Source organism: Palaemon carinicauda, chromosome 1, assembly GCF_036898095.1.
Source record: "Palaemon carinicauda isolate YSFRI2023 chromosome 1, ASM3689809v2, whole genome shotgun sequence".
In the NCBI taxonomy this organism is placed as follows: Eukaryota; Metazoa; Arthropoda; class Malacostraca; order Decapoda; family Palaemonidae; genus Palaemon; species Palaemon carinicauda.
The window spans coordinates 264,217,761-264,231,358 of NC_090725.1; the positions used below are offsets into that span (position 1 = coordinate 264,217,761).

The 13,598-nt window shown below is 39.9% G+C and overlaps 1 protein-coding gene across 1 annotated transcript in view; it reads left to right on the forward strand.

The window, feature by feature from the left end:
* Nucleotides 1-8,698: 8,698 nt before the first annotated feature.
* Ddx1 (ATP-dependent RNA helicase Ddx1) overlaps nt 8,699-13,598 on the forward strand; it is a 221,241-nt gene continuing 216,341 nt past the window's right edge. Inside the window, exon 1 of the mRNA XM_068390110.1 lies at nt 8,699-8,854. Coding sequence (XP_068246211.1) covers nt 8,839-8,854 — 16 coding nt within the window. The 5' untranslated portion in view covers nt 8,699-8,838. The remainder of the gene's footprint in view (nt 8,855-13,598) is intronic.

The following is a 13,598-nucleotide window of genomic DNA, read 5'->3' on the forward strand; positions in this document are numbered from 1 at the left end:
TTTTAAAAAAATTGCATTTATAGGACCACGAACCTTTGGAAATAGAATTTTCGTTCGTTGTTGTCACAGTTCAGATGGCGCTGCCTGTATTTCTAGTGACGTTGAGATGGGAGTTTTTATTATTGTGCTTTTATACATGTAAGTGTTGTAACCATTCTTTAACTTGTTTATCTTTCAAGATCTCAAATTGTACATTTGGCGTTAATAATGCATTAAGGAAAACTGTATTGTTCCCTTGATATTTTAGTATAGTGTCATAATTCAAAATGTCCAAAAATGTTTGATCAGAATATAAAGAAATGATTTGGTGAATCTATTAAAATGGGAAGAATAATTGAATACATTGATATACCAAGAAATCTCAAGGTGACATAACCTGGAGAATTCATTCTGTTTTTCTATTTTATTAGTTATGATTATGTTGACAAAAAATAAGAGAGAAAAAAAAGGCAAAGCCATGATTCTCATCTACTGACGTATTTGAACATTTCTTGTAAAAATGGACAGGAAATCCTTACTGTTTGTGTTATGAAAATATTTTTAGGCATTACGATTTGGCAGGAATATCACTGATATTCACAAGGCTTGTACCGATAATTTTGTACTTTCATGAAAAGTTTCTATAAGACTATATATTAAGATATTCAAGTAGGTTCAAAGAAAGCAGATAACGTTTTTGTTGTGTGGAAACTCTAGTCATCTATTACTAAATGCCAGAACTGAACGAAGAAGAAAAGATGAGATGAATTGTTATTGTATTCTCCCTCATACCCAGTCACATGACCCTGAAAAATTATCGATACTAATTTTGGTATTTGCTCTGTAGAATATGTTTTTATGTAGTTCTTGACACTTGAGGCATTTATTGATTCATGTAGATAAGCTTAGGAACTACTGTATATTCATAATGTTCAAATGTGAGTTCGGGGCGTGGTCTATCAGTCTGGAGTTTCTCAATTCCAGAAACGTGCTTTGGGCGTCTTTAGTTTTCTATGAGACAAAGTAACCTAAATACGATAGTAAAGTTTATTTTGAGAAACAACAGAAATTGTGGCATATTCTTACCACAATCAGGAGTAGCAAGACTTGAAAGAGTAGGTGGATTTTATAATTTTATTGTTCAAATTGGATTTTTTAATAATTGTAAATATACACTACATCCCATAGGTTGTCACCAGTGATGTATTTTGGGTGTATGAAAGTGTTTTCTTACATTCAGGTAAAGAAACTGTAGCCTATGGTAAGTTAAGATGCATTTTTTTTTCAAATGCCAATGTTACGTCATGAGTAGAGTTAAGTTTAGGAGCAAGTCCCGTCAAGTAAGACTGTTTCCTTAATTAGGTTAGGGTGGGATGAAGTGGTTGACCTTTGCCTTTTTTCCTTATTTCGAATAATCTATGAAAATGTCATTTAATTTTCCCAAAAGTGTATACGTTTACTGCATTTGGTACAGTATCTGCAGTTATTTTTCCAACAACACCATAACTGTTTGGCTTGAGTAGGAGAAACATGAAACTAAATGGTTTTCCGGAAACTTATAGTCCAAAACACCCAAACCACATGACTAACGGTAATTTTCTGTTTGAAGAAGCAACTTGTGGCTTCCTTCAGATTTACGTTTCAGTTTTTTTCTCATTGTTTTTCTTTCTAAGTAGAAGTAGGCTAGATAAGGTTATATGGTATCTTCGACCCATAGATCTCCATGCAAAGAATTTTGCCATACAGACCCTGTTGTAGCCTATCCCTTAAAGACGGAGTTTTGCAATAAATAGATATAAGCCTCTACGAGTGTAGTTATACTCAATGCAAAAATTATCGTAAAATTTACTGTTTTTTATAACTCTCGGTCCTTTTATTTATGATTAATGCATTGGAAGTGAGTAACAATAGAATTCCGTCTCTTTTAAAGGTAAAGAATTGCTCATAGCAACGAAATCTATTTATGGACATAATCCAGAGATTTTCAGAATCTTAGGATAGCATACTAAGTGATGTTATGATTTTGTCTTAATTCTTTTTTCATTTGATACCATCTCTAAACCTTTTATATTAAGCAAATGATGTCTTATCCCCGAGTTTCAGCCCTCTTTTTTTCCTCATATTTTAAGCATTTCCAAATTATTCGTTGGGAACTTGACTTTGGAATTTTGAGAATTCACTAAACTTTAAAGTAGAGAATTCATGAAAGATTGCGTGAGAATCTTGGACTTAAACATGAATATCAAAAGAAGCTCGAACTCTTAAAAACAAAATCATCTAATATCTTTATTTCTACATGAGAATTTTCACTGAAGAATTCTGCTAAGGATATCACGACAGTTATCTCGTTTGAACTGTAGGCCTAAAGCCAAAGCTTATGGAAATTATCTGGTTAAATCAGATATAAACTAACTGTAATTTAGAATAATATTTTTAATGAATTTCACTTTGGAATGGAAACAAGAATTAGTTACAAAATGTAATTCAATAAGACCAATCAGTCGAAGTCAGGTGCTGTTTTTTTTTTTTTTTTTTTTTTTTTTCCATCGGTACTGATTAACTGTATTCAGAAACCCAACTATTCTTTAGTTAAGTCAAAGATCTCTTTACATTCTTAGTAGATTTGTATCATGTAGTGATATATTTGAGTTAGTGGTTCCAATACCTCTCCTCCGTATTGGTAAGCCTTTGTGATATGTACGAGAATTGAAAAAACGGGAAACTATTCCAGTTTAGCCTAAGATATATATATATATATATATATATATATATATATATATATATATATATATATATATATATATATATATATATATATATATAACGCATTTTATGTATATCATAGTTGTGTATCTTTGTGAAGTCTATGTGCTTTAACACATTATAATGTTTGTGACCAAAAATATTAGGGACAATTAAAAAGTTCGAGGAAAATGTTTGCTACTGAGGTGCTCTATATTGTTATGTACAGTATATCCAACTCTAAACATCTTTATGTTACTCTTCTTCTATGATGATTCTTCATAGAAAGTATGTGAAAAATAATATTTTAAGGTTAATTGTTATTTATTTGTGTTATATACGAAAGAATTGAAATAATAATAGGAAAATGTCAGGTAAGTCTGGCTATTAAGGCCATGATCCTTCCTGAGGCCCGTGAATTAATCTGCCATAATATAGATTTTAAAGAAATTAAAGGGACCAGAGTCTGGTGTTGGTCAATTGTACTAATTCTATTCGACTTGCTTCATTATAAGCCGAGTCACATAGCTACGAATTTCTAATTGTATGTAAAAATATCGTTATAATAAAGGTATTTCTGCTTTTAAAGAATGTTCGTCTTTCCATTTAGACCGAAAATAAATATTCATTTGTTTGTTTTAGAAGCCTTTCGATTAACCCAGAGTTCTATGCTACGTTAACAATCTCTAAATCGCCAGATGAAAAGCGCGAATCCCTCATTTTCTAAAGTTAAAGTTGTATCCCCGTTGCCTCTATAACGCATCTCGAAAAGAAAATAGCTCCGTAGCTCTTTTTTCTTCTATTCTTTCTCCTTTTTTTCTTCGGGGTGTAGTGGGACAGCGTGAGCCTTCAAGTTGCCCTTTCACAACAAATTTTGTTCAAGAAGAAAATTTTATTCCGGCTCATTCGAAACCTCTGTCGTTTCTTCAATGTATATTACATGTTGAATGATGAAGGCAAGTCAATCTCAAGAAACAAGAATTAGGCCCTCAGGAAAATACAATTACTAACGTGCCAGTTATTATTATTAATAGCCAAGCTACAACCCTAGTTGGAAAAAAACAGGATGCTATAAGCCCAGGGACCTCAATAGGGAAAAATAGTTCAGTAAGGAAAGGAGACAAGAAAATCAATCAACTACACGAGAAATAATGAACGATCAAAATAAAACATTTTAAGAACAGTAATGAAATCAAAATAGATCTTTCACATATAAACTATAAAAACTTCAAAAACAAGAATAAGGTAAATAAGATAGAATACTGTGCCAGAGTGTACTCCCAAGCAAAAGAACTCTGCCCCAAGACAGTGGAAGACCATGGTACAGAAGCCATGGCCCTGCCCAAGACCAGAGAACAATGGTTTGATTTGGGAGTGTCCTTCTCCTAAAAGAGCTACTTACCATAGCTAAAGAGTCACTTCTACCTTTACCAAGAGGAAAGTAGCCACTGAACTATTAAAGGCAATAAGTGCAGTAGTTAACCCCTTTAGCGAAGAATTGTTTGGTAATCTCGGTGTTTTCAGGTGTATGAAGACCGATGAGAATGCGGAATTTATAGGCCAAACTAAGCGACGTATGTGTACGCAGGGAAAAATTAGCCGTAACCAGAAAGAGGGTCCAATTAATGTAGTAATGTCTAGCCCTTGTCAGTCAATATAATCAATAACTCTAGTTGGGTTTCGGAGATGTCAGTGAGGAAGACAGGTAAGCAGGCACATCTTATCACGGTAACAGCAATACTGGATCATTGAGAAACAGAAATGGTTAATGTGAAGTCCCTTTCTTCTTTCAGTGCCTCCAGTCCATGCTTAATTACTATATAAAAAAAAGAAAACCTGATAAAAGAATAACTTTAATAAAGAAACACTCATACAAGAGTTTGCCAGAAATTTAGTAGAAGCAAAGAAAATCGTAATTGCCAAGCCATCAGATTTGATCGTTGCTGAACCATTGGCTGGGTTAGGCAGTGAAAGACTCCATCTCACTTTAGCGAGACAATTTTTAATAGTAAAGCTGCTAAGAAAAAAACAAAGGTGTTTCAAAGAAAACTCGCAAAGCTCTGCAATAAGTTGGAAGATTCTAAAAAAAATCAAGATATTTCCGGTTAGCCCTTTGGTAAATAGGACAAATTCCAATTTAATCAATCATATCTAAGTATTTCGTTAATCCTGGGTCAACGAAGTTAGTCTCATGGGTCTCAACCCATGAGACTAATGAATAAAATGGCAACTACCAAACTAGGGAGGATTATAGACGGATAAAGAGGGAAACAAAGTCAAGAGAGTAATATGAGATGATGGGAACACGGGGAGGAGAAAATATAATCCTCAGAATTGCACAAACGAGAAGAAAAGACAGGTAGGATGTAGGAGTGGTAGTAATTATCAAAGATGAAAAGAGAAACATCTTGATTGAGGAAGAAGTTAAAAGATAGAAAGGCTATTTTTCACACTATTCGACACTGCGAATGAGTGTGAAAAACAGATCACCTGAAGATTGGGGACCCCAACACACGCTGAGGTCGTTTATCTTCAGGTGAAAAAAAAAATTAGGGTCTCTTTTCTTCAGGTGAGGAATTTAAATTCAATAATAGGACTAACAAGCTAACTAGCCAGTTTATAAGTTAATTATTATTATTGTAACGATATGAGTAAGAATAACCAATAAAAGTGCTAACAAATTTTATAAGTTAGCAAATAGATATTTTTTTTTTTAATTTACTTAGAAAAAAAATCTTATTTTTCTGTTCCGAGAGAGACCATGTTTTTACTCGACAACATAAAACTTAGTGGTAAAGAATTCCTCATGGACCGTGCAGTTTATGAACAAGTTGTGCATCCACTTCTAACTGGTTAAAGAGAAAGAATCTTTTGAGTAGAGAAATTAAGTGCAACCAGTGCCAAAATTCAATGAACTGGATTGAACTGTCTTCTATACAAGATAATTATGTGTGGAAGGCCAATTTAGAGTGTACTAGATTCAAAGGCAAAGTTTCTATGTGTAAGGACTCATTCTTTGCTAAATCTAACTTCCACTGCAGAAGTGGATTATTGCTGGTGTAATGAGGGAGACTACAGTGACAATTATTCTAAACATTTCAGAAAAAACGTAATTGATATTTACAATTTTTTTCAGAGAAATCTGCATGAAGTATTTCGAGGCAAACTCCCGTTAGACTTGGTGGTAATGGCATAATTGAGCAAAATGACGAGTCTTGCTTTGCACGCAAAATCAAATATCACAGAGGACGTGCATCTAATCGGCCAATATGAGTATTTGGAATGGTCGACACTAGCATTAAGCCAGGTGTTGGATATATGGAGATAGTTGAAACACGTGATGCTGCAACTCTACTTCCAATCATAGAAAAAGTTGTTTTGTATGGTTCAGTAATAAACAGTGATGAATGGAAAACTTATTGAAGTATTCAATCACATCTAAGATTTCAGTACCAGACCGTAAATCACTCCCGTAACTTTATTGATAAACTACAGAAAAAGGAGTACACACACAGGCCATCGGAAATTATTAGAATAAGCATAAATCAAGCATTAAGACAATGCGTGGATGAAAAAAAATTCAAATTCATATTTACAGCAATTTGTGGTTTGAAAAGCATTTTAATGGTAGGTTCGATTATTTTTGTACCGAAATTGCAAGACAATATGCTTTTGATTGAATATAGATTGTTTGTATATATTTGTTATTTTCAACAAATATTTAATAAAATAATTCTTAATGATTATATAATTTTCCCCCTTTTTTCTATAGTATAAATAAGCCAAAATGGATCACCTGAAGATTGGAGACGTAAATAAGCTGGGGTTGCTTATCTTCAGGTGATCCTGAAAAACTAGTAAATGTTTCTCCAGTAAAAAGACCAACAGCAAACATCAAAAAGAGTAAAGTTGAGGATGCTATAAAGAAAGGAAAAGCATATAAAGCTGTAGAAAAACCATAGGTAACAATAGAAATGATTAAGGCCCTGGGGAATCTAGGCAAATAGTGGGTGCACACGCTATTGGAAAAGATCTGGGATGTAGCGGAAATGACAACAGTTTAAAGGTCACTCAAGAATGGCAAAGGCCAGGGACAGTGACAATACCATAGGGCCTAGACTCTAGAGACTGACCATATATACACAACTCCCTCTCCACCAAGCCAGGACCAGGCAATATCTGCTGATAACTCAGCAGCCATTGCTTACAGAGACGGTGAGATTGCAGATACTGCAAGAAACTGTCGAGCTTGAGCAGGTCTCGAACCCCCCTCCAACATATTGAAAGACGGGGACGTTTGCAATAGAAAATTGGATGATTAAATTTTATAATCAACAAGGAGACGTGCTAGACTGTTGGAACTGGAGGAATAAGTCTTTTGGAGCCTGTACTCAAGATACTAGAAAGAGTTACTAAAAGGAAGGCTGTGATAGCTGATAGATATACATGAACAGCAATTTGGATTTATAAAAGGAAAGAACACAGTAGAACTTATCTATAAAGTAAAGGAAAAAGTTCAAGAGAAGGAAATAAGAAAGTCTGTGTGAATTTTGTGAATCTTGAAAATGCATATGATAGGGTACCGAAAAGGATATGCTACAGTAACATTATCTACTGGTGTTTAAGAGAGTAGAGTACCAGGGAAGCTGGTAAGTTAGTGACGATGATGTGCAGACAAGATATGGGGGAGACTGAGGTATTCCTAAGGAGGTTAACCTATGTCAGGAATCTGTCCGGAGTCTATTTCTGTGTTTATAGACACTTTGTTATCAGAATTAAGGAAGAACGAAGAATTGTGGGGATTGATGTTTGCTGATGAGTCATTATAGCAAACACAGACATAGAACTGCAATTTTTATTATTATTATTATTATTTTTAAGCATGGAAAGGAGCCCTAAAAAGGAAAGTATTGAAGTTGGACATTGAAAAGACCGAGCTAATAATTAGTAATGGAGTAGTAGGCTACGTGAAGAAGTAATCATTCAAGTGGATGATGATGCAGTGTTAGAATAAAACAATAAGCTTAACTACTTTGGTTAATAACAACAAAGGAGAGAGGTAGCCAGCTGAGAAAGCAGTGATACTGACTGAAAGAAGCTTGGTAAAAAAATAAGACGTAACCGGAGTTGATTTTAGACAAGAAAATACTGTTAAGACTCAAAATGATCTATAAGATAGTCGTCAGGCCCGCACTATCATATACAGTAGAGTAGAAACTTGGGCACTTAGATGAAAGAGGAGGCACTGTTGGGAAGAACCGAGATGAGGAGGGTGAGATGAATTTTTGGAATGTTACAGCTGGAAAGTAGCGAGAGTAATAAGGAAAGGGAATCTCGTCTGAGGTACTATAAGGACATGATATAGGAACAAAGTGGAACCAATCATGAGAGCTACGAATATGCCAGTGATGGGGAGGAGGAAGTTGGGGGTATCAGATGGATGGATGTGGTGAAGAGGGAAATGGGTCAGTGGGACTGGGGAAGATCATGAGCTAAGAATAGAAACAGATGGAAAAGTTTACTAGAGCGGCCTATCCTGCTATACAGTGGGACTATAAGGTCGAAAGTTTGTCGCATCCTTTAGATTATACTTGTTTAAAATATCTTTCCTTGCCCTTGTATAATACACGCTCTTACAATTTAAGTACCATATAATTAAACAAATGAAATAGTTTGATTCAGTTGTGTGGTCTACATTTTTACTCGTATTTTCTGTACAGTCAACCGAAGTATATTCTAAAGTTGAAATGCCTATAAACATACACAAATGTGTTCGGCAGTGTCCATTTCAAATATTTACTATAAATGAGATTATACTTCTCTTTACTTTCATATTTGATGCGTGAATTTATTGAAAAATATATAAAATTAATTACATTATATTTTCTTAGACATCATTCACTGTCTAAAATGCAGATTTGTTAGTAATGTTTTCAAGTATTAAATTAAATGCAGAATGAAATACTGTAAACTGAACGATGCCGACTGCCCAGTAATGTTTGGCACTTTGACGATTTGGCCAACAGAAGACGATATTTTTCTTGCACTCGTTGCCTGTCAGCCGCCGCTGCAAGTGTAGTTTAAGTAGGGTGTTGCAGCAAACCAAAGTTATCAATCATGGCAGCATTCGAAGGTAAGTTGAATAAGGTTTTTTTTATGTTTTCTTTGTATAAACGAGTAGATGTATGTGGGTTGCATTACCCTAGAGAAAAATAATGCCTCCCCTTACCAATGCTTGGGTAGGCTACTTTACCACGGGTACTTACTTCGGTACCGGTATGGAAGGGTCTTGTATGTTGTCCGTTTAACTTGCTGTATATTTCAGTAATAAATTTAAAATATCATTTATTCATTGAATTAATCCTGTGCATAGACTAGGGATATCGTAATGGTAGGGTGGGTGGTTTATAACGTAATTGGGCCGCAAGTGGAAAGGCTACATAAGCTATTGGTAAAATATAAAATTGCCAATGTTTTAACTTTTGAATTATATATATCACATGTATTTTGAAAATGATCCGAATATGATCATTTAACCTTATGAAGTTTAACCAGTAGTTTAAGGTGGGGGCATTGCCGTCAGTGCAACACATGCTGTGCACTGTAGACATTATTTTAGGGTCAATGCAACATTTTTTCACCCCCTAGTTACACATCCTTTACACTCTTTGAGGTGTATGTATGATAGCGGCCACCTGTATGTATTATTATGTCTAACTTAAAATACGGCATTGTAAGGGGGTCGTTAACCCCTCGTTAGGTAAGTAGGTAAGGACACGGCTTGTAGGTTAGGTTAGGGGGGGAAGTTTAGTTTAGTTGATGTCCATTTTTAATAAACTTGTGAGGAACTGGCCACTGATATACAAAGGTTCCCAGTCTTCTACTTCCCCCCCCCTCCCCCCCCTCCCCCCCTTATTCCTGCTACTGTTTTCCATCTTCCTGTCCAGCTGCTTCTAACTTTTACTTCATAGTGCAACTGCTAGATTTCCCTTAGTTGCACTCGGGTACTGAATGGCCCAACAGCCCCTCACACTGTACTGTAAAGCCAAAATTTTATAAATCAAATTAATTAGAAATTCTGTTTATGGTAGGTAAGTGGAGAGGTGGGGCAAAACTCCCCAGTGAGGGTTCTGTGAATAGGTTCAGTTATGGCATTGCAGGTTTTGGTATTTAGTACTGGTAGTCCCAACATCACGTGCCAGAAGTTACGCCGCCTCAATTTATGAGGAAGCAGATGCAGTTGCTGTTTCGTCAATGTTTGGGCCTGGGTAATTTCTGGCTCATAATACTAGTGCATGGATGAAGATTTATTTTATGAATATTAAACCAGATCTTTTTTTAAATAATACAGTATATGAATGCATACATATGTGGCTTTGAAGATAGGTACTGATTGAACATATTGAAAATGGGATTGAATGCTTGAAAAACAGGCGTTTCAATCTTGTTTTATATGCTACAGGCAACTTCATCCTCTTTTACTTTAGTTGAAATTAAATCAATGAGATATGATCTAGCTTAAGGTACCCTTACCTAACCTGACCTTATTTGCCATGCCCTTATTATATGTTCTCTGATGTCACAACTGCGTTAACATAGCAGCTTGTAAAAATGCCGTACATCCTATGCTATGTCCATTAATCACGGCAAATGTTGCAAAGGATTAAATCATAGGGACTTAAGAATGTTTTATTGTGAAATTTATGTTATGAGCAATGGCTTAAATAGTACAGTTTCAGTGTTTTCATAATATGCTGAACAACTTTTATGCTATACAGTTTTTTTTTTATGTGAATGTTATGATGGGTTGTATAAGAAATTTGACTAAAACAGGAAAATGGTTGCTCACACAATACAAGAAACATTATGCCTACTTTAGATAAGCAGTAAGCATAATATGGTTTAGGCCTTGGCGGGTCAGGGTAGGGTGGGGTTCCTATGGGGATGATGACCCTCATTAAGTTAAGATTTGGCCCCCTTGGTTAGGTTAGGGGAAATTATCTGGGATCTATTCTAGATGAAATAAAGCAACTTTGTTCCAACACGAATACTTACCTTCGAACTACTTTCTTTAGGAGATCACTGGTTATCTCTCTCTACGACCAGAGATTTGAATATATACCCCCCTGTTCCGCGCTCTCAGTAGCTTTTACCCCCGGCATCCAGGAATGTGCCCCGAGGGTAGGATTAACGGTAGGTCGCCCGTTAGCTAGGTCACGTTCGTCATTAAGTTCTCTGGTCGAGAGAGGTGAACATCTCTCTCCCTCGTATCTTTATCTCTATCGATCCTTTGTGTTTCATTCATTTCCTTAAGTGCTTGTGTCGTGCGTTGTGTGCGTTATGGAGCTAGTTCGCCGTTGTCCTGGGCCTAGAGCCGGGAAATCGTGTGGAGCGTTCCTCTCCAAGCCCGAAGTGGATCCTCACTCCCTTTGTTCCTCCTGTAGAGGTAAAGTGTGCTCGTCAGCAGACACGTGCCCCGAGTGCGTGGACTGGAGCGATATTCAGTGGGTATGTTATGGTACTAAGAAAAGGAAATCAGCGAAAAGTTCTCCCAGGAAAGTTAGTGTTTCCTCGCCGATTCTGTCGGCCAGTGAGCGTTCCGACGGAGTCTCGGTTTCGCCGTCACCTACACAAAGTAGGGGACGAGGTAAGTCTAGCATAGGGGATGAACAAGGCATCCTATCCCAGGAGCCCAGTGTTAGTGCAGAGCCAGTGGCAGGCCCCTCTAGGGCTAGTGTAGGTCTTGGTAGTGCGTCCGGAGAGTCGGCCCTCGTGTTCAGGGGGCACGCTTCCTCCGATGACCCCGTGTGGGGTAATAACGCAGTTTCAGTGTCACCGCCGCCCTCGTGGGCTTGTGCTTCCGGCTCCTCTTTAGGGGGAGATAGCCGGAGTAAAGTCCAACCTGCAAGTCACGATGCCTACGGTTGGAGGCTCCCGAAGACGCCGGGTAGGTCTCCCCTGAGGATGGACGTAGACCTGGATCCCTGGCTCCCGGACATGGAACGATTGGATTCGTTCCCGACCCTTCCCACGGAAGTCCCCGATGACTTCCTCCAGCCCTCGACCTCTGGCATTCAACATCCGAAGAAGTCCCCCACAGTCCCCGCTTCCAGCCGACACGTGGTGGACGCAGTGTCATCTGGTTTTTCGGACATCTATTCCTCGTCAGAGGAAGAGGTCAAGGTGAAACACCGCCGTCGGAGGGAGCGGTCCAGGACCGAACGTTCCAGGTCAAGGTCGCGCTCTAGCTACAGGAAGAAACAATCCCGCTCCCCGAGCCGTAAGTATAGGAGGAGTGTATCTCCCGGGGGACCCTGGGTCTACGTTTCGTCGCGAGAATCGAAGGCGCTTCGGTCCCCGGACCACCGGTCCAACGAGCGGTCCCCAAGGCGGCCGCCCTCCAAGCACGGCCTTGACCCTCACGACCTGGCTCGCAGGAAAGACCTCTCTGTTAGGCATAAGTCCTCGAGGCCTCCGGTTCACCCTGCCCAGCTGGGGGAAACGCGCCTTTTTCCAGGCAGCCAGGCCGAACCAGCCCAGCTGGTGCGGCCTTCAGGTCGGAAGGAACGGTTCCCGCTGTCGGGTCAGCCCCCGGGAACCGCACCCTCAGCACCCAGAGCCTTCGGGCGAACGAGAGTCCCCGCTGTTCCAGCGGTACCTACACGATCCCGAGCCCCTGGTCCGGTCTTACCGGCAGATGAGGTCCAGTACCTTGGCAGGACGGCGCCCCTGGCCCCCAGGGTCAGACGTCCGGTCGGCGTGCCTGGTAACCCGGCTTCCCCGCCCCAGGCCGAGGCCTCGGCTGACGGAGGAGAGGGCTCCCCGACGGAAGGCTCCGCCTATAGGAGAGTGGTTAGCCTGGTAAGGAGGCACCATGGAATAGCAGAACCTACAGCGACAGGTGGGGATTCCTGGAGGTCGAGTCTCCTGAGGATTATGCAGACTCCCTCCCAGCCTAAGTCCTCCCTGGCGCTCCCTCTGGCCCGAGACCTAGTTCTGGGGCAAGAGTTCATTGACAATGTGGTAGCCGGCAATGCCGAGGCTCCCAAGTCCCAAAGTGCCTCTAAATTACTCCAGGGCCTCAAGAACCAAGGGAAGGTCTATTTGCCCGAGGGACGTCGCCCAGGACCTTGTAAAGTGGACACGGCCGTGGACATTCTGAGCCAAGGAGTTTCTGACGGCAGAGCTTCTTCGGCCCCAGTCTGTTTCTCACCTGCAGAGGCCTCCATGATGGAGGAGATGTCGCGAGACCTAATTAACGTCTCCTCTTGGCTAGACTGGTGGGCTTCCACGTTGGTGGGTGTGCAAGCCCCCTACGACCCCGAAGACCCTGACCAGCAAAGCCTGATGAGGGACCTCATTACCTCCGGGGGTAACACCCTAATATTCCTCTCGTACCAGTCTCTCGGCCTTACAGCCAACTGGGTTCTCCGTAAGAGAGACACGGTTCTCGCCAAAGTGTCCCGGAAAGTACCGGACAGGGAGGCGCAAGCAATTCGCAGCCTCCCCCTGTGGGGAGAGTCTCTTTTTCCAGTGAAAGAGTTAGAGGCCTTGATGGAAAAGGTCTCAAAGAGGAAGGAGAGCAACATCACCAAACCGGCAGCGTCAAGGAGACCTCCTTACAAGAGGTCAGTCTCGGTCAGCGCCGCGACGCCCCAAGCCTCTTCCAACACTACGAGGAAAGAAGCCCCCTCTTCCTCCTGGTCCTCAACTCCTCAACCCTCCCGAAGAGGTACTTCAGCACCCTCAGGCTCCTTCAGGTCGGGTTACTCCGCCTCTAGGAGAGGCAGATCAGGCCGTTCCTCTAGAAGAAGGTAGAGTGGGAGGCCCCCTATCCCCGCCCATGCCTCGGGTTGGGGGATGCTTCAGACTACATT